At 33.9% G+C, this 26,536-nt stretch overlaps 1 protein-coding gene across 1 annotated transcript in view; it reads right to left on the reverse strand.

Moving 5' to 3' along the window:
- LOC106879427 (focadhesin) overlaps positions 1-26,536 on the reverse strand; it is a 301,702-nt gene that overhangs the window by 249,754 nt on the left and 25,412 nt on the right. The window contains exons 2-4 of the mRNA XM_089351161.1: positions 19,709-19,780; positions 11,033-11,187; positions 2,783-2,887 (exon numbers count right to left, since the gene is read on the reverse strand). Coding sequence (XP_089207287.1) covers positions 2,783-2,887; positions 11,033-11,187; positions 19,709-19,780 — 332 coding nt within the window. The remainder of the gene's footprint in view (positions 1-2,782; positions 2,888-11,032; positions 11,188-19,708; positions 19,781-26,536) is intronic.

Consider the following 26,536-nt stretch of genomic DNA (forward strand, 5'->3'; position numbering starts at 1 on the left):
ACCAGCTCCATGCCAAACCATCCAACACATACCAGCATGGAAAGCGGACATTAAACAATGATGATGATATGCTAGGATTCTTTCAGTTTCCATCAACCAAATTCAAGCACAAAACTTTTGTCAGTTCAGCGCTATAGTAGCAGACACTTGCCCAATGTGCCATGCAGTGGGATTGAAACCAAAATGATGTTGTTCAGAAGTGACAAGCAAAATATCATTCCTCATCACCACCGTTGTTTTGATGTTAATTTTCCCATGCTTGCATGGGGCAGACAGAATTTGTTGAGGCAGATTTTCTATGGCTGGACACTTTTTTCTGTTGTCAACCCTCACCTGTTAGTTTCCCATGGCCAGACATTTTTTCACTAAAGATTGGAAGTGAATTACTACAACTATCAAGCAGTATCAAGAGAGACAAACACACACACATGTATACCAGGGTATTCTTTCAGTTTCCACCAACCAAATCAACTCATAAAACTTTTGTTGATCTGGTGTTACAGTAGAATTACCTGTCTAAGGAACCTTGCAATGGAACTGAACTCAAAACAACAAGTTGGGAAGTGACCTCCTTAACCACACAGCCATGCCTGTGCCTCATTCTCTTTGAATTTTAACGAAGAGGTTTGCCATATCAGTAACATATGTAAAATGACTGTAGTAGCACTTTATAACTCTAGAGAAAATTACCAAAATATTTGAAGAGGTAAGTCATTTCGTTTTGCTAGAAGAAATGTAATTACTGACTAAAGAAACAATATACTCTCCAAGAAAAAGAGCAATTTTCATCTTAATGGAATCGTTATCAAGTAAATTAAATTGCATCAGTTATACCTGATAAGAAACGAAATTAGAGAAGACATTTGTCTGAAGCCCTCAGGTTACCGAATACAAACTGAAAAACCTGAAGAGACACATACATATATGTCTGTGTGCCTGTCTATCTATCTATCTATCTATATATATATATATCTATATATATATATATATATATATATATATATATATATATATATATATATATATATATATATATATATATATATATATATATCTTAGAAGAGATTTGCAGCATGAAGTGGTACTATCAGAGATGAGTATGATATGTTATAAGCAGACAATCACAAGAAACTAGGTTCTGCAAATAACACTTATTCTTATTAAACAACAAATGCTGAAATTGAAGGAATCCAAACACATATGATGAATGAGAGAAGAAAACGAAAAGAAGAGAAAAGAAGAAAAGATTAGAAAGCAAATAGAAGTAAAAAAAAAAAAAAAAAAAAGGAGGAAGGTAAATAGAGAGAAAAAACAAAATGAAAGCAAAAATATACAATGTGAAAGAATAGAAAGAAATAAATCATTACGTGCATGAGCAACAGTGAAAATCAAACAATGACATGTGTATTTATTCTTAATACATTCTGGCAAACTCGGATGTAAATATGCTAATTGCTAATTATGCAGAACAACTTTCAGACAATGTGTGCTTACAAAAAATTTATTTCATTGAGGTAAAGCAACTTTGAGATGTAGTATTTCAAGCTGATTGTATCTCTTCAATCGAACCTACATCAGGATGAATGAGCTGAAAGAATTTGAACAGGAGTTGTAACTCTTGTATATAGAAATCAGTAAACAAATTATTTGCTAATGCCTGCAGCTGTCTGCCAAACCAACAATAAATGGTCATTGTACATGATTATTTTGACTTTTACTGTTCCTTCTGCCTGTGACAATTTATTGTTGGTTCAGCATGCATCAGCAAATGATTTGCTTACTGCATTTTAGAAACAAAAAATGAAATTTTTGTTTAGTTACTGGTCTGGGGATAGCTTTGACTGAAGGAACACAACCAAGTTGAAACGCCCTGATGTTTTAAAGCCTCCTTGCCTCAATGAGTTGGGTGTGTTATGAACATACACACTTTGTTTCAAAAGAGAAGTTGTCCTCCAAAGATGAAATACAACAGTTATTAGTTATCATGTTCAAATCTGATGAAATAGATGTGTACATCATTGAAAAAAAAATGTTTGAAAGAAAATATAAAAACAATGAAGAAAAGAAAACAAATAAATGACAAAAGAAAAAGGTAAAAAATAAAAAAAGACAACAGAAAGATGAAAATAAAGTAAAAATGGAAGAAACAAAAATACAAAAGTGAAAAAAATTAACTAAAAAGTAAAATGAAATAAATAAACTAGAAAAACAGGAAATTATGAAAGAAGTGACAAGAAAATTCTAAATTTTGATGTTGACGTGAGATTTTAAGAAAAAGAAACAAATAAACAAAATTTAATGTGTGTTAGATGCAAGTCAAGAGTTGAAATATTCAAGCTATTAACCTCATCTTTAGAGATGAAAATAGATCTGCAATGTTTATATATATTCTTTTTCTCTAGTTTGATATCCAATCAACATCAACTGACTCATTGCTAGATATGAATACCAGACTGGGATTGAACTAGCAACTTATATTTTTAAACTATGGGTATTTACAAAAGCAGCTACATCATAGAAGAGCCATTTAATACACACACAGCTGTTCAATTCTTTTCAAATTTAAATGTATTTTATAAGGCATGAAAATTTCTCTTGTGCTGCAACAATTTACTAGTTTAAATCCAGTCTGATACTACGATGAGTAGTAGAGATCAAATTAATCATAACATAGTGTAGATGTCAATATTAAACTATTTTTTCTTCTCTAAAGGTGAAGTCAATGATCTAAAAAAAAAAAAAAAAAACTTATCCTTTTATGAAGATTAAGGAAGTCACTTACCTCATAGAGTAAGGGCTAATATATGATTTGGTGGAACATTTGCTCTGTGCATGACATTGAAGTATAAGAAGATCCCCAATAGCAGAAATTAAAGGTGTTAAATTCCTGACAAAACAGAAAAAACACAAATTATATCATACAAGTTTACACACACACACATAAATATTGTAATATTTGGGAAGAGTTGTAATATTAGTTTCATATTTCAGTGTGAGGCCAACAGTCTCAGGAGAGGAGGTAAGCTGATTACATTAACCCTAGTGCTCAACTGGTATTATTTTATTGACTGCAATAAGGTGGCGAGCTAGCAGTATCGTTAGCATGCTGAATGAAATGCTTAGTGGTATTTCGCCTGTTGCTATGGTCTGAGTTCAAATTCCACTGAGGTAGACTTTGACTTTCACCCTTTCGAGGTTGATAAATTAAGTACCAGTTGAACACTGGGGATCGACGAAATCGACTCATCTTCTCCTGCAAAATGGCTGCCCTTGTAGAAAAATTTGAAACCATTATTTTATCAACTCCGAAAGGATGAAAGTCAACTTTGGCAAAATTTGAAACTCAAAATGTGAAAATGAGAGTAGAGCATTTTTGCCTGGTATACTAATGGTTCTGCCAGTTACAATATTGGTTTCAAATTTTGGCCTATAGCCAAGAATTTCGGCAGGAGGGTTTTAAGTTGATGACATCGGCCCCAGTGCTCAGCTGCTACTTGCTTTTTCGACCTTGAAAGAATGAAAGTAAAGTCAACTTTAGTGGAATTTGAACTCAGAATGTAAAGATGGACAAATGCTAGTAAGCATTTGCTTAGCATGCTAACAATTCTGCCAGCTCACTGCCTAGAGAAGAGTCATAATATTAAAGCCTATAAGCATAATCAACATTTGTTGCTTATCCATATTTCACTTCTTTTTCTTTTTCTATATAATGTGTGTGTGTCTGTGTATGCATTTATATTTGCACCCTATGGAAGTTGCTCTCTGTAAATATTGTAGTCATTTCTGTCAACAAATCATCTGCTCATTTCATGCCTCTTTTGTTCTAAATGAAATTAATTTGTTTATCTCCCACAAAATATTTTTCACTATACCAATTTGTAGCCTTCTCAATGAATGTACATTATTTTCGTTAAATACTTCAATTTTAGTTTTTAACTGATTTTACTGTTGCAAGCATGCAAATTAATGATGCCTTTTGTTTATTTCCTTAGCCTCAATTTTTTTAGTAGTTGCAAGCATCAGAGAATGTGTGTATGGTGTACTGAAATTTAATAGTCCTCTGCACCATAGGCACAGATCCTAGTGCCCAACTGATACTTATTTTATTGAACTCTGAGAGGATGAAAGGCCAAGTCAATCTCATTGGAATTTGAATTCTCCTATTCTTTTTGTTGTAGAGGTCCTTAAAGCTCTTTAGTTTTGTTGGTGGCAAAGAAATCTCACTAATGCTGGTGCCATGAAAAAAAGTTCTCAGTACATTCATTTATAAAGTAGCTGGCATTAAGAAATGCATCTGGTCACAGGAAACATTCCTAAACGGAGACACTCGAACATGGCACAGTGCACCGACTCACTGGATTTTTATCAGACTGTTCAACCTATGCCAGAATAAAAAGCAAGCAAAAAATGATGATGATGATATCATTAATCATCTTTTATTGTTCATCTATAATCTCACCACTCACACAGTGGTCTTTTTGAGGTCTGCAGAGGCAGTTAATAATCTAAAAAATTATAACTTTATTAAGAACTCATCTCAGACATTTAATTAATAATTCTCTTATATCCCACTGAAACATGAGATAAAAGGAAATTAATAATTCTTCCTTGATGTTTCAAATCATCTGAATTAGCAGTTTTTTTCCCCTGCTTCTTTCTACTTTATCATTTCTTTGCAATTCTTTATGTTTACCTAAGTAGAATGGTTAAGATTTTTCAGTTTCTTTTTTGTCATTTTATTTTGTTTTATTTATTTATCTATGTGCAATCAAGAAAACTCAAGAAACACAAAGTAACAGTCATGTTGACGGAACTTAGTAGCTCAATATCATGTCTCATAAACATAGTACTTCAGCACTCACTCATTTGCTCAGTCGTTTTAAGTTTGTTTTTACTTTCCATGCTAGCATGGATTAGACTTATATATTATTGAGTCATCTTACAGTTGTCTGTGATTGATGTTTTTTCCTTAAGTTCTCTTTGGTTTTTTTCTCTGCTTGTATGTACATTTTTACTTAAATATTGTAACTTTTTTTCAAACATAGTCTTGCCTATCACTTTTAGCATAGTGTAATATATATATATATTTGTTTTTCAATATTAATATGTATAACTCTATGTTTTTTTTTCTACTAGTGCACCCATTATGTTATATTTACTATACACACGTGGCCCTGTTTACATTATACTTCATCTCGATCCGTTACCATTTTTTTTTAAACATATCCGTTAGATTTTTATTCTTATTTTTATGTTATAGTTTACTGCACATATAGACGTGCATACACATTGATATCTGTCTTTTTTTCTCTTTCATCTCTCTCACTATTATTATAACTGTTATTTTTTCCCTTTTACAACTTGCTTGTAAATATCTGATTTTTTCCTATTACCCCTTTTATATTCTCCCTTATTGTATCTTATTTTAATTTACTTTATTTTATTAAACCTTTTTTGATATCCTTCCAAAAATTCTTCACACTGATGAGAATGACACTGCATAAATTTAATTATAATTACGACTATAATTTTTTTCTTATGTATTTGTATTGTCCTTTGAAAGGCGTGTATGTATTGAATCCTATTTTGTACTAAGTTTAATTTTGATGCAACATCTTTTTATCTTCCATTTTTCTATAATTGTTTATGGTATATTTATACCTATAATGATATTTTTCAATTACTATTTTCATATTCTTACTACTTGCTCTGGCTATTTTTTATGAATATGATGAACCTTTATTAGAAATCATTCTTTCTCTCTTTTTGGACTTCTCAAAAAGTTTGAATTGTTCTTCTTTGAACTTATTTTTTCCTATATATATGTATATATATATATATATATATATATATATATATATATATATATATATGGATGTTTTGCATTCTTGTTCCATTTTGTATTTTATATATATATATATATATATATATATATATATATATATAGTGGCATACGTACACGTTGATCTCTTATATGTAAGTATATATTTATCTAAATCTTGTACGACTATTCTTTCTTTTATTCTTTCTTTCAGCCCTTTCACGCTTACTTCGTTCATTCCACTCTTCATTCTTTCGTTCCCTCTCTCTTACATTTCCTTGCCTTCTCTTCATGCTCACTTTCCCTCCTCTTTTCACTTCACTGTGTCCCTGTAACTTTTTCTTGCTCCTCCTTAATTCTTCTGTCCCTCTGCCTCTACCTCTCTCTCTTCTCTCCCCACATGACCGGTGTTCGGCCTAGTCTGACCTTTCTTTTTTGCTTTAGCCACCACCTGTGCAACATTTTTATCCCTCTCTGTGCCTGTAACATCTTGTATCCCTGCTGTAAGGCATTATTTCCACACACGCCAGCTTAATTTAATCCTTCCTTAGTCGAAAGACACCTGTCGTTATGTCCTGTTATTTGTATCTGTGTAACACTCTCCGTTTCTTTTTCATCCTTGTTTTTGTATACATTCGCTGCTTTCTTCCAAGGAATCTAATGGTCTTAGCTTAGTTTTTTCCTTGGGACTGGCCAGATTGGAGCAATCTCGAGTATAACCAGCTGAAATTGCAAAGATAATCTGGAACTTGACTGAGGAAAGAAAACTCTGAATGACCTGTCCTTGGTTTCTCTCTATCGTCTGTCTGAATGTTTTGTTGTCCCTTTTTTGTATCACCTAACTGTCTGGATGTTTTGTGTTCTTGTCCCATTTTGTATTTTTTATATATGTATAAATATATATATATATATATATATATATATACACACACACACACACACACCGTTATCACCATCATTGTTTTAACATTCACTCTTCCATGCACTCATGACCAGACATGTTTCTGCCGAAGAAAACTGGAAATGAATAACACTGCATGTATGGTGGTGACACTTTTGATAAGCATCAAGACAACAAGACACAAACACACACATACATACATAGCCATCTATCAATCAGTCTATCTATCTATCTATATATATATATATATAACTAATTTAGAGACGAACCACCACTCTACAACTCAGAACCCGTCAAAATCCATGCTGTGAGGCATATACCATCTTAATATATCTAATATTTTAAAAGAACGGAGAAATGATTTTACTCCCCAAATCAGTCACTCTTCATGTTAAATCCCTAAGAAAATACCTAAAATCATTCGAGGAATAAACATAAACATGAGAAATACAAATATATATAAAGAGACAAAATCTGTAAATTAATCCCTGCATTAACTGTATTAATATAATTATTAAGAGTTACAATCTAAAACTATTATAGTATTATAGTAAACAAGGTTAAAACATTATGGAATAAGTAAATAATAGTAAAAAAATGTGTTAATGTACAAAGTTACTAAAAAACGGATGTCAATATTGTTTATAAGATTAAAATAAGAAAATATGACTTATCTGCCGGATGGTACTGTAGGTTAAAACAAAATAGCTGTGCTATAGAATTTATACTAAACGGTCACGTGATAAAACGGCGTCTATTACCCAGAAGTACATGCGTATTATAATTACGAAAATATCGAAAACGAAAATCTACCTAAAATAAAACGTTTCTTGAGGATTAAAAATACTAAAATACTTAAACTTGCAAATTAACGCAGAGTAATAACTATACCCATACGAAAATTCTATATTACGTACATAAGGCTATGAAAATTAATACTGAAAAGTCACGTGATAAACATGGCGTCCATTACCAGAGGTAAGTACGTGTTATAATTACTAACATAATAACGAAAATATCGAAAAAGAAAATCTACCTAAAATAAAAAGTTTAATGAAGATTAATAATACTAAAATAGTAAAAACTCTCAGATTTACGCAGAATAATACCTATACGAAAGTTATATATTACTTAAATAATGTTATGAAACATTGTAAAAGACTGCTCATATTATCGTTGAATACTTAAAGTAAAGGTAGTTATATGTTCCAATTTTGTATAATATTGTGATGATTAAAGTGTATTCTAAAGCTAATTTGATGTATTTTACGATACTGATCATAACTATAAGTTGGTACCTAATACTAGGTTTAAATAAATAAATTAGTTATCTAAACGTATTATATAAGTAATTTAATTTATATGTGCATTTAATATTACGTTCATCGTGGGAGTTAAGCAATTTTTTATTAGTTAATGATATCTCTTTAAATTCGTTAGTACATAATAAGCAGAATTTATTCCCTATCCTATGATTTAGCCTTGCAAACTATTTCCCATTTTAACTCGTATTCTATTCCTTTTGATTTAAGTTCCCAAATGTATTTACTAAGGCCCGTAGAGTTCATTAAATTTCTGTTCTTAAAAGAATTCATATGTTGGGCCACTCGGGATTTAGATTTATTGGAAGTCGATCCAATGTAAGTAGTATTTATGTTATCATTATTACTACAGTTATTATCCTTCAAAATCACTATACATTTATATACTACGTCCTCAACATTACATCTATTATTAAATTTACATTTAGTCTTATCTCTACAATTTCAATCAATTATATTTTGGACTCCAATGGATGTATTACTTAATTTATTATTGTAAAACTTATTTAATTTAAATTTATTAAAGGATGAAATGATATTGCCAACATTATTAGTGGTAGAGTAACCAACACCAAAATTATTGCTAGAAAATGTGTCCTTATATTTCTTGCTGTCTTTAATAAATATCTTAATTATATTTAAAATCTCTTTAATAATGTTAGTTTTTACCTGTATCCCATACGGAATTATTAGCCATATTTTATTCTTCTTATTATTAATACTATGAGGTTTTTTGTTCATGTTACTACCTATCTCTGGCTTAAGGTGATTCTGAATACTGTGTTTATTATTATAATAGAAGGTGTATTCATCATTTAAGTTATCTTTTAAATTATAATTATATTTAGAATTGTTGAAAAATTTAATATCATGATTATATCCCACCTTATGAAGTGCTTCATTATAATATGGTGCATGTTTATTGAATATCTCATAGTTGGAAGAAAGTACTGAAATTCTTTTCCTTATATTATTTACTAATGCTTTCTTAATAGAAGGAGGATGGTTACTCTTAGCGTTAATATATTTCAGGTTTTCGTTAGTTTTATGCTAAGGTTGGGTTATACCTGTTATTAAGTTGAAATTTACATCTAAGTAGTTGACATTGCTATATTCGTTATAAATTGTAATCCTAAGCCCATTTCTTTTAAAAAAACTGTATATTTTCTTCTTATATATTTCTAAAGTTCTATTCGTGCTATTTTTCGTTATTAGCAGGAGGTCATCTCTGTATAATCCACCCTCCAATTTAAGATTTTCTAATTGGAGTTCTGCTAGTAAATAAATTCCTACTAGGTCTGTAACGTGAGCAGAGTTCGGTGCTCCCATAGGGATATCAAAAAAATCCCTGGTATCTTTTCTGGCCCACAATTTATTATTGTACCTAATAAACGATTTTCTCGCCATTTTTACTACCTTAACTTCCTCCTTAGTCATTCCCACCTTATTCATAGCATATATTAAGGCCTTATTAAGTACAATTTCATTAATAGATGAATAATAATCCTCTATGTCTATTTGGATAAATTTGTAACTACTACTGTTTTTAATATCTTTAAACGATTTTAAAGTATTATTAGTGCTAGTCCAGAGTTTCAGGTAATTTAGGTTATTTAGTTTATTAATATATTTGTCTAAAATTAACTTAATTTCCCTAAATCAGATTTACTGGGACATATTAGTCTTACTTTAGGGTCCGAGTAGAAATTGTCTTTATGATCCTTTAAAGTTATCCTAGGGTGCATCGGTACATATGGTTCCGTTTTATTGTCTATCTCATATTTTTCCATGATTAACCTAGTAGCTTTATTAATATTATAAATGGTATCTTCTGGGACAATTTTACATATATATATATAGTGAGGGAGAGAGAGAGATCTGAGAGTGACCATTGGTTTCACACCTATAAAGGGCTTAGCTGTATAGGTGACTCATCAGAAAGGTAAAGTTCCTCCGGCCATTTGAGCCAGACGAGACACATAAATAGCCAAGTGCTTTAGAGGTGTGAAACCAATGGTCACTCTCTGATTGGCCATAACTTATCCCTTCCCCCAGAATTGCTGTCCTTGTGCCAAAATTTGAAACCCATATTTGTGTTTGAAATGTCTCCCGCCTCCTCCTTGTCCACTGCTACTGCTGCCATCATCATCATCAAGATCTGATTCCCATGCTAGAATGAATTGGGTGGTTTGATAGAATCTGAAAAGTTGGAGGAGGGTGATAAGCTCTAGGGTGGAAATACAAGCATCATAATATCTGCCCTTCATTCTGAGAGGAAAGACCTTTGTTATCAACATGGTAAAAATTCCCTGAACTTTTCTCAACCCACCTAATATTGATGAAGCTGACTTAGGTGCTACTAATTTTTTAATAATAAATACCTTTATCGTATCAGAACATTTAACCCTTTAGTGTTTAAACCAGCCATATCTGATCAAAATATGCTTCCTGCCTTAATGTTCTAACCGGTGAGATCCAGTCTATCACACCTACCCTTCAATGCCACCATAAAATATACAATCTCATCATCAAAATTTTGAAGCAACAAAATAATGCAAGATTAATTAAAAATGATGTGAATGAAAAAGCAGAACATTTGACAGAATAATTTGAATGCTAAAGGGTTAAATACTAAGAAACAGGAAAGAAGAAAAATAAGGAAGAAAAGGGGAATAAAATGGGGTCATGCAGCAGAAGATGAAGGAGGAGGGGGCAATGGGCCACATATCTCAAGAACAAATGATGTGCTCAGCCTTGCCCAGCAGTAACGACCACAATGATGTTGCCATAGCGAATGGCCAGTGACACTCACTTCAGCAGCCACTCCATCTGGTGGGGCTCATTACTCTGATGGGCCACCTGAGTTGTCAGCAGCAATTTCTTGTGGTGCATTTACTTTTGCTGAAGCATTGTGAGGGAGCAATAAAATGGAAAGCTTATGAAAAGCTGATCTGAAATAATAAATTTAAGACATAAAAATCTACTTACTTTGCTGAGGGCATTAGATTGAGTAAGCCATTGAGTACATAAGAATAATCTGCATCTTTAGAATAGACGAGAGTTAATAGAACCTGACAGCTGGTGTGACAGTTATAAGGGCTGTCGTCACAGCAAGCTGTCCACAGCTGTTGAAGTTCAGGAATCTAGAGAAAGATGAGAAAATCAGATTAGCATTTAACTTGCAATCAGTAAAATGAAATAAGAGGTATATAGACTAAAAATCAGATCCCATAGGTACCATACATTGCCAAAAATCTGAAATAATTCAAATTATATCAGTGAAAGCAGTTGAAGACATCTCTAGGTGGTAGCTCAATTTGCTAGAAATAGAAGCTAGATTCTCTCAAATATACCCTACTGTTTTAAAAAATAGAAATGGAACACATTCTAAAATGTAATCTTTCATTGCTTAATAACCTTTGAACATGCTTATCCTTCCTCATCATCATTATTATCATCACTGTTATTTAACGTCTGTTTTTTTATGCTGGCATGGATAGTTTGACTAGAACTGGCATGGCCAGGGTCCCCACCAGCTTCCAAAGTGTGTTTTGGCCTGGTTTCTACAGCTGGATGCCCTTCCTAACAACAACAAAAACAACCACTTTACAGTGAGTACTGAGTACTTTTTATGTAGCACCTTGGTTTTAGGATATCAATTCTGTTATGGTAGGCATGTTTACTTCTAAAATTAAAAAAAAACAGTGCAACACTCATAATCTGTGTTGGACAAACCACATTTCTCAAATTATCAAAAAAGGTCAAAGGTTTCTAGACATCGCTGTGAGACCTTTGTCAGCCACTCACTGACTATCTATTTAAAGCTATAGATAGCTATGGTATGATGTCACAGTTTGTATCTCCAATCTGAAAACATTCTCTTATTCAGAATACCAATCTACTGGAAGCTGTCAAGAGACATACAACCAGACAAATACTTGCCATCAATCACCATGTCTTAAATGTCTTGTTTCTCTAGACATCAATACACTAGTGCTTTTAATGTCTAGCAGCTGACTTTCATACAAGCCTATAAGAATTTCCACCATCTTTTCAACAACTTTGATCACCTTTTTGAATTCAACATCTCTACCACCTGAGGACACTTATAAAATCCAAAAACAGTACAGCACCCATGACTGTTGGAAACATGTTTTCATGCTCAGAATTGTTGAAGCATGGAATAAACTGTGTCAGTTGTCAACTGTCAGGACACTACACCTTTCAAAAATTTCATGCTTCCCAAAATTTGGCAACACTATTATGTGCCCTTTTCTCTTTAAGGCTTTTTTACAGTTCACTTTTCTGTGTACAATATATGTTTTTTAGCTTTCTTTATCTGATGTCTGCGGCTGCTTTCTGACCCCTCTTTTATCTTTTTCCCACAAGTTGTAGTTCTCTGAGCACTGTACACAATAAGGTTGTTATCATCAAGGCAGTGAATTTGCAGAACCATTAGACAAAACATCTGACAATATCTCTTCTGGCTGTTTACATGTTGAGGTCAAATACTGCTGAGATTCAACTTTGCTTTTCATCCTTTTGGGATTGATAAAATAAAATACTAGCCAGCTACTGGAGTCAATACAATTAACTTAGCCACTTCTCTCAGAATTGCTGGCCTTGTGCCAAAATTAGAAAGAATTATTTGTAAGATAGGTTCATTCATTCTGGGTTGATCTGGGATCTAACACAATTTTTAAAATCTCCCTCCACATTTGAATTTCTTTAAAAAAATCATAGAAATCTATGAGATATCTCAGAAAAATTAGATGACATTGAAAAAAAAGTAATATGGTGAAAAAAAAATTTAAAAAACAAAAAAAAAAGACTAAGAAAATTTAAATATGACTAATTTTGAATATATTTTAATTAGAGGAATAACATGAAAAGGAAGGTATAAAAGCAAAATGATTAAATACTTTTAAGATAAACATGTAAGAAAATTTGTCTACACATGTAAAGTAAGAAAACTGATATATGATATGCGAAAAATTATTTAACAGGTGATATAACTACAGGAGAGAAAATTAAAATGTGTTGTCACATAATATGGTTGATGCTTAAATTTCAATAGAATGCTTTTGACTGGATATATGAAGCTTCTGCCACAGGTCTTAATTCAGATTTACACATAGAAATTATTTTAAGCTTAAGAAAAAGAAACAGTTTGAATTATTTATATTTGGTATCATGCTGAACATGGAAGCAAAGTTTATGCTCTAGGACTTTTAGTCACCTAGTGAACAGTGAAAATAGAGTTTACATACACAGATACACAAACATAGACAGGTTTTATATAATTTTGATTTATGGTACTACAGTCAAAATAAAAATATCTATCTATTGATATTCATTGACTGTGAGTGACAACTGCAATTTATTAGTGTATATATTTCTAAAGATGTATATGTACTAGTAAAACACTTATAGGAGAAACTTAATGTCCTTTGGACAGTCTCATAAAAGTTTGTCAAGATCTTGACTTCACTATCAGTTCGAAGATGAAAGATCTAGGACACTCACTCTCCATCTCTAACCATCTCTTACTTTCCCTATACACTCTTGCAATGTTTACCCACCCTCACTACCTGTTCTCTTGTCTTCACTCACTTCATACCTTGAAACACCAGTTGTTGAAAACATGCTAAAGTGGACAATGGAGCACAATGCAGTCTTCAAACCTGTTGGATTCTGTCAATGAGCCCAACTCATGTTGTTGTTAGCACTCCATAGCTTACGACGCTGAGGGTTCCAGTTGATCCGATCGACGGAACAGCCTGCTCGTGAAATTAACGTGCAAGTGGCTGAGCACTCCACACACACATGTACCCTTAACGCAGTTCTCGGGGATATTCAGCGTGACACAGTGTAACAAGGCTGACCCTTTGAATTACAGGCACAACAGAACCCTGCTGTACTCTTTCACCACAACTTTCTCTCACTCTTACTTCCTGTTTCTGCTCTGATAAAGGAACTTATTTCATAGATGTTTGCAAGAGAGATACAAAGTCTCTTTACACAAATGCTTAAAAGTGGAAGGACATTGCCGATGATCACTCCTGTCCAGAAACTGGAACTAGACTGGGGTTTAATAATTTAGCATTTAAACTGGCCATATTTAGTCCAATATTCTACCTGCTTGATGTTCAAACTGACCAGATTCAGCATTGCACTACTACCTTACTATGTTATTCAAAAAATTAGAAATTACACCATCAAAGTCTTGATTCTATGAGATAATGCATGATTAATTCAAAATAGTGTGAATAAATGTGCTACATTTGACTGAATAATTTGAACACTAAAGACTGCTTGAGAACTAGTGTTGGTTGGTTTATATCCCTGTAACTTAGCAGTTTCACAAAAGAGATTGATAGTAAAAAGTCAATTTGTTTAACCAAAACCATTCAAAGCGGTGCCCCAGCATGGTTGCAGTCCAAAGACAGAAACAAGTAAGCAATTATATAAGAAAAAAAAAAAAACAGATAATAATTTGCTAAATATAATTTCATAAAATGTATACTGAACTGAAATAAGTATGGAGCTGAAGTGATTAACAAAAACCTTAAAAAAAGAATAGTGCCTCAGAATAACCACAGTCCAAATGTAGAAAACTGGTTAATGATGAATAAAAGGCATGGCTGTGTGGTAAGAAGCTTGCTTTCCAACCACATGGTTCCAGGTTCAGTCATACTGCATGGCACCTTGGGTTAGTGTCTTCTACAATAGCCCCAGTCCAAGGATTTGGTAAATGGAAACTGAAAAGAAGCCCGTTGTATATATATGTATATATCTACATGTGTTTGTCCCATCTCATCACTGCTTGACAACCGGTGTTGGTGTGTTTATGTCCCTGTAACTAAGTGGTCCAGCAAAAAAGAGACCAATAGAATAAGTACTAGACTTAAAAAATAAATCCTGGGTCGATTTCTTCAACTAAAACCCATCAAGGCAGTGCTCCAGCATGGCTGCAGTCAAATGACTGAAACAAGTAAAAGAATAACAATGAAACTGAGTTTGGAAAAGGAATGCAATATTTATAGATTTTTCAGTGCTTGCAGACTGAAAACATTAATGATTGGGTATAGTTCACATACTTTCTGCTCATTTAGAATTCTTTCTGAAGAGAAGAAATAGAAATTAAGAAATAAGGAATAAATAAACAGAATTTTTTTTTTTTTTGTATCGTTTTATGGATGATAAAAAGACTTCCACAGTAGAGGAATATAACTGAAATGGGGTGGACTTTTCCTTCTTTCATTTAGATTACTAATTAACTGTGAGCAATTAGTAGAATTCTTTTGATAATTTAAAAGTAATTTCAGCATGTGTTAGATGCAAGCATGGCTGTAGGCACAAGTGTGGCTGTGTGATTGAGAAATTTGCTTTTCAACCTCATCATTTTGGATTCAGTCTAACTGCATAGTACCTTGGCAGCTAAAGTCTTCAGAGTGGATTTGATAGACAGAGACTGAAAGAAACTTGTCATATGCATGTGCATGTCATCATCATCATCATTGTCATCCAGTGTTTTAAATCCGGGTTTTTTGTCCCCATTAACGGGGATCGCTGGATCTACTTCAATGCCATAGCAACCAAGGTAGGAAGGTGCAGCCCACCCACCTTTGGGCTGGATAGTGGCCATTCTCCTTTGCTATCATTTTTGGAACTGGATTTTCTACGGGGAGCATGCCCTTGCTTACCCCCAACTTCAGTTTCTAGACATGAGTGGTCCTGAGACCAAGGCCTCAACCTGATTTTTAAGAAATGTGGTGGAAAACTAGCTCAGGAAGGCAGGGACACAATTCCCTTAAACCCCTTTCAGAGCCCCCTGTCCAGAGCTCCCAGAAACAGCTGTTGGATTTGTAATTCTTTTCATTCACCCCTTAATTCTCTATATCATTTGTACTCTGTGTAAGTTGGACCTTTTTTATATGTATACAGATATACATTTTTTGTATTTCATGTATTTAATATTCTTCACAAATTGATCTGGCTAATTTGCTTATCCCTACATTTACACACATACACACACACATATATACAAACAGATAGTTACATAAAGATATATGGAGAAGTATTAGTATCTCCTTGTTTTGACATTGTGTGACAATTGTAAACAAGTGTTACCATCATACAAGCAATCAATGTCCTTCATTTTCAATCACCTTTAGAAACATATCCAGGGTCAATATTACCTCACTTGGAAACAGATAAGGGTTGGTGACAGGAAGGACTCTGGCTGTAAAAAACCTGCCTCAATGATTTCAGTTTGACCCATGCAAACATGGAGAAATGAACTTTAAAACAATGATAATGGTGATACCTTAGAATTTTTCTTTTATATCTTAGGTATTATTTCAAGGCTAGAGAAAACAGGATGTTGTGGTGTTCCTACATTTCTGCCTTAGCCATTACTGGTAGAATTGAGGGAAAGTTAAACCAATGAAGAATCAAAACTATATTGGCCATAGCCATAACTGGCTGGGAACTTGCTTTTGTATCCTTAAGGTATTTATCAACAACATAAGTATATCGAGACATATTACTTTAAAAATAAAAATGAACAGTGAATTTTTGTAGTAAAATTTGTCATTTCGTAGCAGTACCCCAGCATGGCCAACACCCACTAATTGGAACTAGTAACAAAAGAAAAGAAAAAGTAATGACATAAAAGAATAAATTTCTATATAATAACGGTTTCAAATTTTGGCACAAGGCTATCAATTTCAGTGGGGATAAGTTTATTATATTGACCCCAATGTTCAGTTGGTACTTATTCTATTGATCCCAAAAGGATGAAAGGGAAAAGTCAATCTTGGTGGAATTTGAACTCAGAATGTAAAGACAGACAAAATGGTGCTAAGCATTTTTGCTCTGTGTGCTAATGATTCTGACAGTTCACTGCCTTGAAAATCTCTATATAATAATAGCTGAAGTAAATGTTGGTTGATTTCTCTACTTCCACTTTAGAATGGAGAGAAAGGTAAAAGAGAGATGTAGAGAGAATCAACATAAGAGGAACAGGATAACATATACTAGGTCTACTGGCAGGCAATGAGTAAAAGAATGCAACAGACACACAGCATGATAGAAAGAATCATAGACAGAGGAGTGGTTGTAAGTAGCTTGCTTACCAACCAAATGGTTCTGAGTTCATTCCCACTGCATGGCACCTTGGCCAAGTGTCTGCTACTATAGCCTCGGGCCAACCAAAGCCTTGTGAGTGGAATTGGTAGAGGGAAACTGAAAGAAGTCTGTCGCGTATATATATATATATATATATATGTTAATTCTCTAAATGAAGTATTAACAGTAACTGCATGATAAAGTGTAGTATATTGCCACTTAAGTGTGGCTGACCCCTAGGGGTGGATGTTACTGTTGCTTTTAGCCCCAGGAGGACATCTCCTCCAGCTGGCTTATCGACACACTACTGTGTCCTGTTTGCCAAGGGAAGTTATCCCTCCCATCATGATCTGTAGCACGAACGGACCCGGGTTTCAGGGTTATTTCCCTTCGTCAGCGTACGATAGCCACTGATCTTTGATGAGAGAGACAAAATCTTGGCAATCTCATATCTACTTTTCCAGTGAAATTCTTCATTGATATCGAAAAGGTGAAAACAAGCAATGTTAATTCTCTAAATGAAGTATTAACAGTAACTGCACGATAAAGTGTAGTATATTGCCACTTAAGTGTGGCTGACCACTAGGGGTGGATGTTACTGTTGCTTTTAGCCCCAGGAGGACATCTCCTCCAGCTGGCTTATCGACACACTACTGTGTCCTGTTTGCCAAGGGAAGTTATCCCTCCCATCATGATCTGTAGCATGAACGGACCCGGGTTTCAGGGTTATTTCCCTTCGTCAGCGTCCGATAGCCACTGATCTTTGATGAGAGAGACAATATCTTGGCAATCTTATATCTACTTTTCCAGTGAAGAATTTCACTGGAAAAGTAGATATAAGATTGCCAAGATTTTGTCTCTCTCATCAAAGATCAGTGGCTATCGTATGCTGACGAAGGGAAATAACCCTGAAACCCGGGTCCGTTCGTGCTACAGATCATGATGGGAGGGATAACTTCCCTTGGCAAACAGGACACAGTAGTGTGTCGATAAGCCAGCTGGAGGAGATGTCCTCCTGGGGCTAAAAGCAACAGTAACATCCACCCCTAGGGGTCAGCCATACTTAAGTGGCAATATACTACACTTTATATATATATATATATATATGTGTGTGTGTGTGTGTGTGTGTGTGTGTGTCTATGTTTGTCCCCACAACATTGCTTGACAACTGATGGTGGTGTGTTTACGTCCATGTAACGTAGCAGTTCGGTGAAAGAGACCGATAGAATAAGTACTAGGCTTCCAAAGAATAAGTCCTGGGGTCGATTTGCTCGACTAAAGGTGGTGCTCCAGCATGGCTGCAGTCAAATGACTGAAACAGGAGAAAGAGAAAGAGAAAGAGAGAGGGACGAGGAGAAAGAATAGATAACACTGTAGTTACAGGAGGAGTTATACAAATGACAAACTGGTTTTATTCAATTTTAATTTTATGATAATAAATATTTTTCTTTTGAAAATTAGTATTCATTTCACCAGACATTATCATCATTAGAGACCATGCCAAATCAGACTGGAACATGGTGCAGTTTCCCAACTTGCCAGTTATCAGTCAAACTGTCCAACCCATGCCAGCATGGAAAACAGATGTTAGAAAAAGATGATGATGGTGGTGGTCGTCATCATCATCATCTAACGTCTTTTTTCCATGCTGGCATGAGCTAGATGGTTTGGCTAGTACTGCTAAGCCAAAGAGCTGTACCAGGCTCCTGTCTGGATTGGCTTGGTTTCTACAGCTCGATGCCCTTCCTAATGCCAGCCACTCCACAGAGTAGTGGGTGCCTTTACACTTGTCACTGGCATGGGTGCTCTTCATGTGTCACTGGCACGGATGCATTTTACATGTTCATTTTACAATAGCAAAAAGTATACTTCCAAAGTTACCCTTTCTATGATAAGTGACGTTCTAACACTTTAACCCTTTAGCATTCAGATAACTTTGTCAAATGTAATGCTTACTTATTCACATTGTTTCGAAATAATCATGTATTATCTTGTAAGTTTGAGATTTCAATGATGAGATTGCTTACTTCTAGAATGACATTATAGGGTAAGTGTGAGAGATTGGATTTGGTTGGTTTGAGCATAAAATGGGTAGAACATTTGGGTTAGATATAGCCTGTTTAAATGCTAAAGGGTTAATATCTTACAGCACCATTAGAGCGTAATCGTTACCAGCGTTGCCTTCTAGCACTTGTGCTGGTGGCACGTTAGAAAATCATTCGAGCGAGGTCATTGCCAGTGCAGCTGGACTGGCTCCCCTGCAGGTGGCACGTTAAAAAAAACCTTTTTGAGTATGGCCGTTGCTAGTACCGTGTGAATGGCCCTCATACCAGTGGCACGTAAAAGCACCCACTACACTCATGGAGTGGTTGGCATTAGGAAGGGCATCCAGCTGTAGAAACTCTGCCAGATGAGATTGGAGCCTGGTGCAGCCTTCTTGCTTGCCAGTCCTCAGTCAAATCGTCCAACCCATGCTAGCATGGAAAGCGGACGTTAAACGATGATGATGATGATGATGATGATGATACTTACTTCTGTTGAACTAGTGGTCAGAGGTCCAGGATTCTTTTTCTTCAATATACTTGTTTTTAGTTTGAGCGCAGCCTGGCAGAAAAGACAAAGAAAAAGATTTTAAAAGCAACAAAAAAAAAAAAAATTGATAAGCTGTTTTGCTGATGTAAATATTAAAATAGTTTAGTCTGCTGCTGTAATGTAAGGTTGAGTAATACTTCATGAGCAGAATTTGGTAGATGGGAAAATTGTGCAGAGCACATCATGCATGTACGCTTGCATTAATGAATGTACATACGTATACATGTGTGTGTGTGTGGTGTGTGCATATGTATAGACACACACACACACACATATATATATATATATATATATATATATATATATATATATATATATATATATATATATATACACACATATATATATATATACATAGGTGCAGGTGTGGTAAGAAGCTTACTTTTCAACCACATGTTTTCAGGTTCAGTCCCACTGCATGAAACCTTGGCCAAGTGTCTTCTACTATGGCTTCAGGCCAACCAAAGCCTTGTGAGTGGATTTGGTTGCCAGAAATTGAAAGAAGCCTGTTGTATATTTGTATATATATATATATATATATATATATATATATATATATATATCAGGTCATCCCATAAATTCTGTCTGATTTTACCTTTTTTTAAAATTGAATGAAATTTAATAGTATTTTAGAATGTCTAATGGAATTAAAAAATATTTTTATGCATTTGTGTACATTTAAACTAATTAAATATTATTTTACAGAATAATAGAATTAAAATTTCTTTGATTAAAACTCTTTCTAACATGGGAGTATCCAAAGAGCATTTGAGGCACATAATGCTTTATGAGTACAAAAAGGAAACTCTGCAGCTGAAGCGATTTGAAACATACACTCAGTTTATGGGAAAGAATGCTTGAAGGAAAGAACTTGCAGAAGATGGCTTGCAAAATTCAGAAGTGGAGATTTCAGCCTTGAAGATGAAGATCGAACAGGACGTCCAGTTGAGTTTGATGATAAGCTCCTTGAGGCATTACTTGAAGAAAACCCTGCATCTTAGATGCTAAAAACTATCTTTCTGACCTCACACATCAGCAAAGTCATGGAACGAATAGTCCGAAGGAAATTAATTGCATTCCTTGAAGAGAATGACTTGCTGACTGACACCCAACATGGTTTTCAACTAGGTACAAGCTGCCTGACACAGATCTTGCAGCATTATGACTGGGTGCTAAAGCAGCTTCTCAACAATTCAAATGTTGATGTGAAATACCTTGATTTACAAAAGCCTTTGACAAAGTCGACCATGGTATGATTTGCTAAAAGCTTCAAAATCTTGCCATATTTGGAAACCTGGAGAATGGCTACATGACTTTCTAGATAGAAGTCAGCACAAATAATGAGTGGTGTTCCACAGGGTACTGTCCTGTAGCCACTGATATTCATTGTGGCCCTCATGTTCAATACAATTTTAGTGAATAACTTTCAATATTCATAGTACAATTTTGGCAGCTTTTTTCAACCTAGTCAATGACAGGTGTTTAGGTGCAGGAGAGGCTGTTGGTAAGTAGCTTGCTTACCAACCACATGGTTCCAGGTTCAGTCCCACTGTGTGGCACCTTGGGCAAGGGTCTTCTACTATTACCTTGGGCCGACCAAAGCCTTGTGAGTGGATTTGGAAGACGGAAACTGAAAGAAGCCTGTTGTATATATATATGTGTGTGCGTGTGCTTGTGTGTGTTTCTGTGTTTGTTCCCCCACCATCATTTGACAACCGATGCTGGTGCATTTACGTCCTCATACCTTAGCAGTTCGGCAAAAGTGACCGATAGAATAAGTACTAGGCTGGGGTTGATTTGTTCAACTGAAGGCAGTGCTCCAGCATAGCCACAGTCAAATGACTGAAACAAATAAAAGAATAAAAGAATATATACACATACATATATATGTGTGCGTGTGTGTGTCTTTGTGCTTGTGTTTGTCTTCCCATTACCACTTGACAACCGGTGTTGATGTGTTTGTGTCCCTGTAACTTAGCGGTTTGGTAAAAGAGACCAATAGAATAAGTACCAGGCTTAAATAAATAAGGACTGGCGTCAATTCATTCAATTAAAAGAATTCAAGGTGGTGCTCCAGCATGGCTACAGTCTAATGACTGAAATAAATAAAAGATAAGATATATATATATATACATATACATATATTTCGTATGTGTATTTCGTGTGCAAGATTCTTGATGTGGATAAGTGTGTTGAAAGAAATACAATTAAACCTTGGGAGAGGCATTATGCCGGTAATAAACACACGCACTGGTTCAGTCCTTTATTAATTTATATAGTTTTTTGTTAAATTATTTCATTGCACTCTTGCAATCTCTTCAGTAACTTGTCTCTCCATTTCCATTTATTTTGAGACAAGTTACTGAAGAGATTGCAAGAGTGCAATGAAATAATTTAACAAAAAACTATATAAATTAATAAAGGACTGAACCAGTGCGTGTGTTTATTACCGGCATAATGCCTCTCCCAAGGTTTAATTGCATATATATATATATATATATATATACTAGCTGTTGGACCCGGCATTGCTCGTGTTTTTCATGTTGAAGTTAAGCTTGAAGTTAAGCTCACCTCTGACCTAATATTGAAATCTACATTCTCCATGCCAACTATTACCCATTAAGATGTTATCTCTAGTTCGGCAGGGATTTTACCTGGTTAATACTTTTGACATACTTCTACATACTGGACCGTCTGAAATTGCAGTCAAACTTTTGGGTGTACATCGACCCGTTGAGAGTGATGCTTGTTTATTTTTTCCCCCTTAATTCTACCATACTGACATCAACTCACTGCCATGAGCCTTGCTCACTCACCGATTTTCATCAAAATTAAACAAAAAATGCAAAAAGCTGCAGGAAAAATAACATCATTATTGAAATTTCCATTCAAAGGTGTGACTGAGCTCACAAAAATCGATGCCAACTGATCATTATTGAGTTTTAGAAAAATTTCCGGCCTTATTTGAACTTCAGACCATGTGATCTACCTAAGTGCCAAAAATCATTAAAATCTGTCAGATGGTGTGAGAAGAGTTAGAGTAACCCCAAACACACACACACACCATGACACATTTATGTATGTATATATATATATATATATATATATATATATATATATATATATATATAAAATATATATAGTTTTAGGGAAAATAACCAAGAACTCATCGATGAAAATCCACTATCACATAAAAGCTCAATTTAATTTTAATTTTTTATAAATTGATTTTAATTGAGTTTTTACCTGTAATTTTGGATTTTGTCCCTAATATTATTATATATATATCATCATCATCATCATTTAACGTCCGCTTTCCATGCTAGCATGGGTTGGACGATTTGACTGAGGACTGGTGAAACCGGATGGCAACACCAGGCTCCAGTCTAATTTGGCAGAGTTTCTACAGCTGGATGCCCTTCCTAACGCCAACCACTCAGAGAGTGTAGTGGGTGCTTTTACGTGTCACCCGCACGAAAACGGCCACGCTCGAAATGGTGTCTTTTATGTGCCACCCGCACAAGCCAGTCCAGGGGCACTGGCAACGATCTCGCTCGAAAATCCTACTGGAGCCAGTCAGGCGGTACTGGCAACGGCCACGCTCAAAATGGTGCATCTCATGTGCCACCCGCACAAGAACCAGTCCAGGGGCACTGGCAACGATCTTACTTGGCTTGCCGGGTCTTCTCACGCACAGCACATTTCCAAAGGTCTCGGTCAGTAGTCATCGCCTCGGTGAGGCCCAATGTACGAAGGTCTTGCCTCACCACCTCAGCCCAGGTCTTCCTGGGCCTACCTCTTCCACGGGTTCCCTCAACTATTAGGGTGTGGCACTTTTTCACGCAGCTATCCTCATCCATTCTCACCACATATCCATACCAGCGCAATCGTCTCTCTTGCACGCCACAACTGATGCTTCTAATGTTCAGCTTTTCTCTCAAGATATATATATATATATATATATATACTAGCAAATGCACCCGTCCTTTAGACAGTTTAAGTTGTTTTGGTGGTATTTTTTCACCAAATAATTGAACTACTAAGAACGTTTATGAGTAGCATGGCAATCTATGTTTCTGATTAACCTAGGAACGGAAAATCAAATTGAAGGCTGGTTATTGTGGAGGTTGTTGCACTTTAAATATCACGGAACATATAATTTGGCAACCGATGCAAAGTGTTTTGGGGGTTGATTATGGATAATGACTACAAATATAGTTTTCTTACATGAAAACGGAATTTCTTGTGACTGTTTAAAAAAGGCTAGAACAACAATGCTAAAACATATTTGAAACAATGGACAACAGTCGAAATATCATAATGGATGGGTGAATAAGCATCCTTGAAGTGAAACAAAACATAGGTAGGTAAACAAAGGTATCAACAAATAGAAGAGATGGAAGTAACTCAGAATATGTAAAAGTAAGCTTACCAAAGTTTAATGCAGTTTAAATATGGAGATTAAGATTGTTTGGTATAGGATATTCATAGTGTACAGTATTCCTAGTCAATTTAATCACCATCACTGGTTGACAGTCGAAATAAATAGACAAAATCCTTTCACTTTTATAATATTCTCTAGCCAAAAAACTTAATACACATTGATACACATATAAAATAAATATAGAAAGTAATAATACACAATTACAACATACAAATATATAATATATCAAAAACATATGAAAACCACTAAAAAATATTCTCTAATGCCAATATAAGACCATATAGATTAAAAAGTATGGAAGACTCTACATACAAAAAAAAACTATGTACATACAACGAATTAGAGAAAAGCCAGTGTAAACCATCGTTTTTCCCAGTTTGTCCATTTATGCGGGAGTTTTTGGGCAAAATGTTATAGTGTATGACCATCCTTGAAACATAAGTAATGTGCATATAAAGTTTGGTGAAAATCGGTAAGAATTGGGGAAATGTATGCATTAGTCAATACACACACACACTGTGGTTTATATATACCAGACTTATATATATATATGTGTGTGTGTACGTGCGCGCGCACACACACACACACACACACACAGAGGCTGTATGGTTAAGAAGTTTGTTTTTCAGCCATGTGGCTTCAGGTTCAGTTCCACTCTATGGCACTTTGGGCAAGTATCATCTATTATAGTACCCGTCACAGTTGGTCATTATCTCCACAATAATTATTTCATATTTCATAAACAATCTCTCATCTTTTGTTTTATTTTCTATATCTGTATGTGTATTTATTTATGAATGTATCTTTATATATATATATATATATATATATATATATATAAGGGCATTACTATACAATAATGCCTCACGCTATGAGGGACTCTAAGGTCAGACTACCATAAAAAGCACAATTTTACCGAACACGAGCAAATGCAACTTTCAAAGCCAACCCCTTAAAAACAGACTAAATTATAGATCATGATTTCGTAGTTATTGTAGTATTATACAACCTCTACTCGTCAGTATATGGTCAAGAAAAATAGAAGTAAACAGAGGATCAACATACCAAACGAACACCGTGTATCCAATATAGTATATAGAAGATTGTTCATCGCTATTTCCCTATGTAAGTGGCGGGAATTTCGAATTGCATCTCGGTAAATAAATGATGGATTTTTTCCCTTATGAGGTTTTTTCACGCTAGCTACTTGATAAATTCTTGTAAAAGAATTCGTCCTATTATTGAATTTAAATATATTACCAGAATATATTCAGTACTGAATTTATTCTGAGAAAAAAGCATATTTACCGAGATGCAATTCGAAATTCCCGCCTCTTACATAGGGAAATAGCGATGAACAGTCTTCTATATACTATATTGGATACACGGTGTTCGTAAAATTTTTATTATGATCACTACGGATCTAATTTACATAGATGATACAAAGACAAATACAAACAAATGTACAAAATGTGTTCGCTTGGTATGTTGATTCTCTGTTTACTTCTATTTTTCTTGACCATATTATACTGACGAGCAGAGGTTGTATAATACTACAATAACTACGAAATCATGATCTATAATTTAGTCTGTTTTTAAGGGGTTGGCTTTGAGAGTTACATTTCCTCGCGTTCGGTAAAAATGTGCTTTTTATGGTAGTCTGACCTTAGAGTCCCTCATAGCGTGAGGCATTATTGTATAGTAATGCCCTTATATAAATATAAATATATATTTCGGGAATAAATGATGGATTTTTCCCTTATGAGGTTTTTTCACGCTAGCTACTTGATAAATTCTTGTAAAAGAATTCGTCCTATTATTGAATTTTAATATATATATATATATATATATATATATTTATATATATATATATATATATTTATATATATATATATATATTTATATATATATATATATATATATATATATATATATTTATATATATATATATATATATATATATATTTATATATATATATATATATATTTATATATATATATATATATTTATATATATATATATATATTTATATATATATATATATATATATATTTATATATATATATATATATATATATATTTATATATATATATATATATATATATATATATTTATATATATATATATATATATATATATATATATATATATATATATATATATATATATATATATATATATATATATATATATATATATATATATATATATATATATATATATATATATATATATATATATATATATATATATATATATATATATATATATATATATATATATATATATATATATATATATATATATATATATATATATATA

Source organism: Octopus bimaculoides, chromosome 4 (genome assembly GCF_046866305.1).
Source record: "Octopus bimaculoides isolate indiv1 chromosome 4, ASM4686630v1, whole genome shotgun sequence".
In the NCBI taxonomy this organism is placed as follows: Eukaryota; Metazoa; Mollusca; class Cephalopoda; order Octopoda; family Octopodidae; genus Octopus; species Octopus bimaculoides.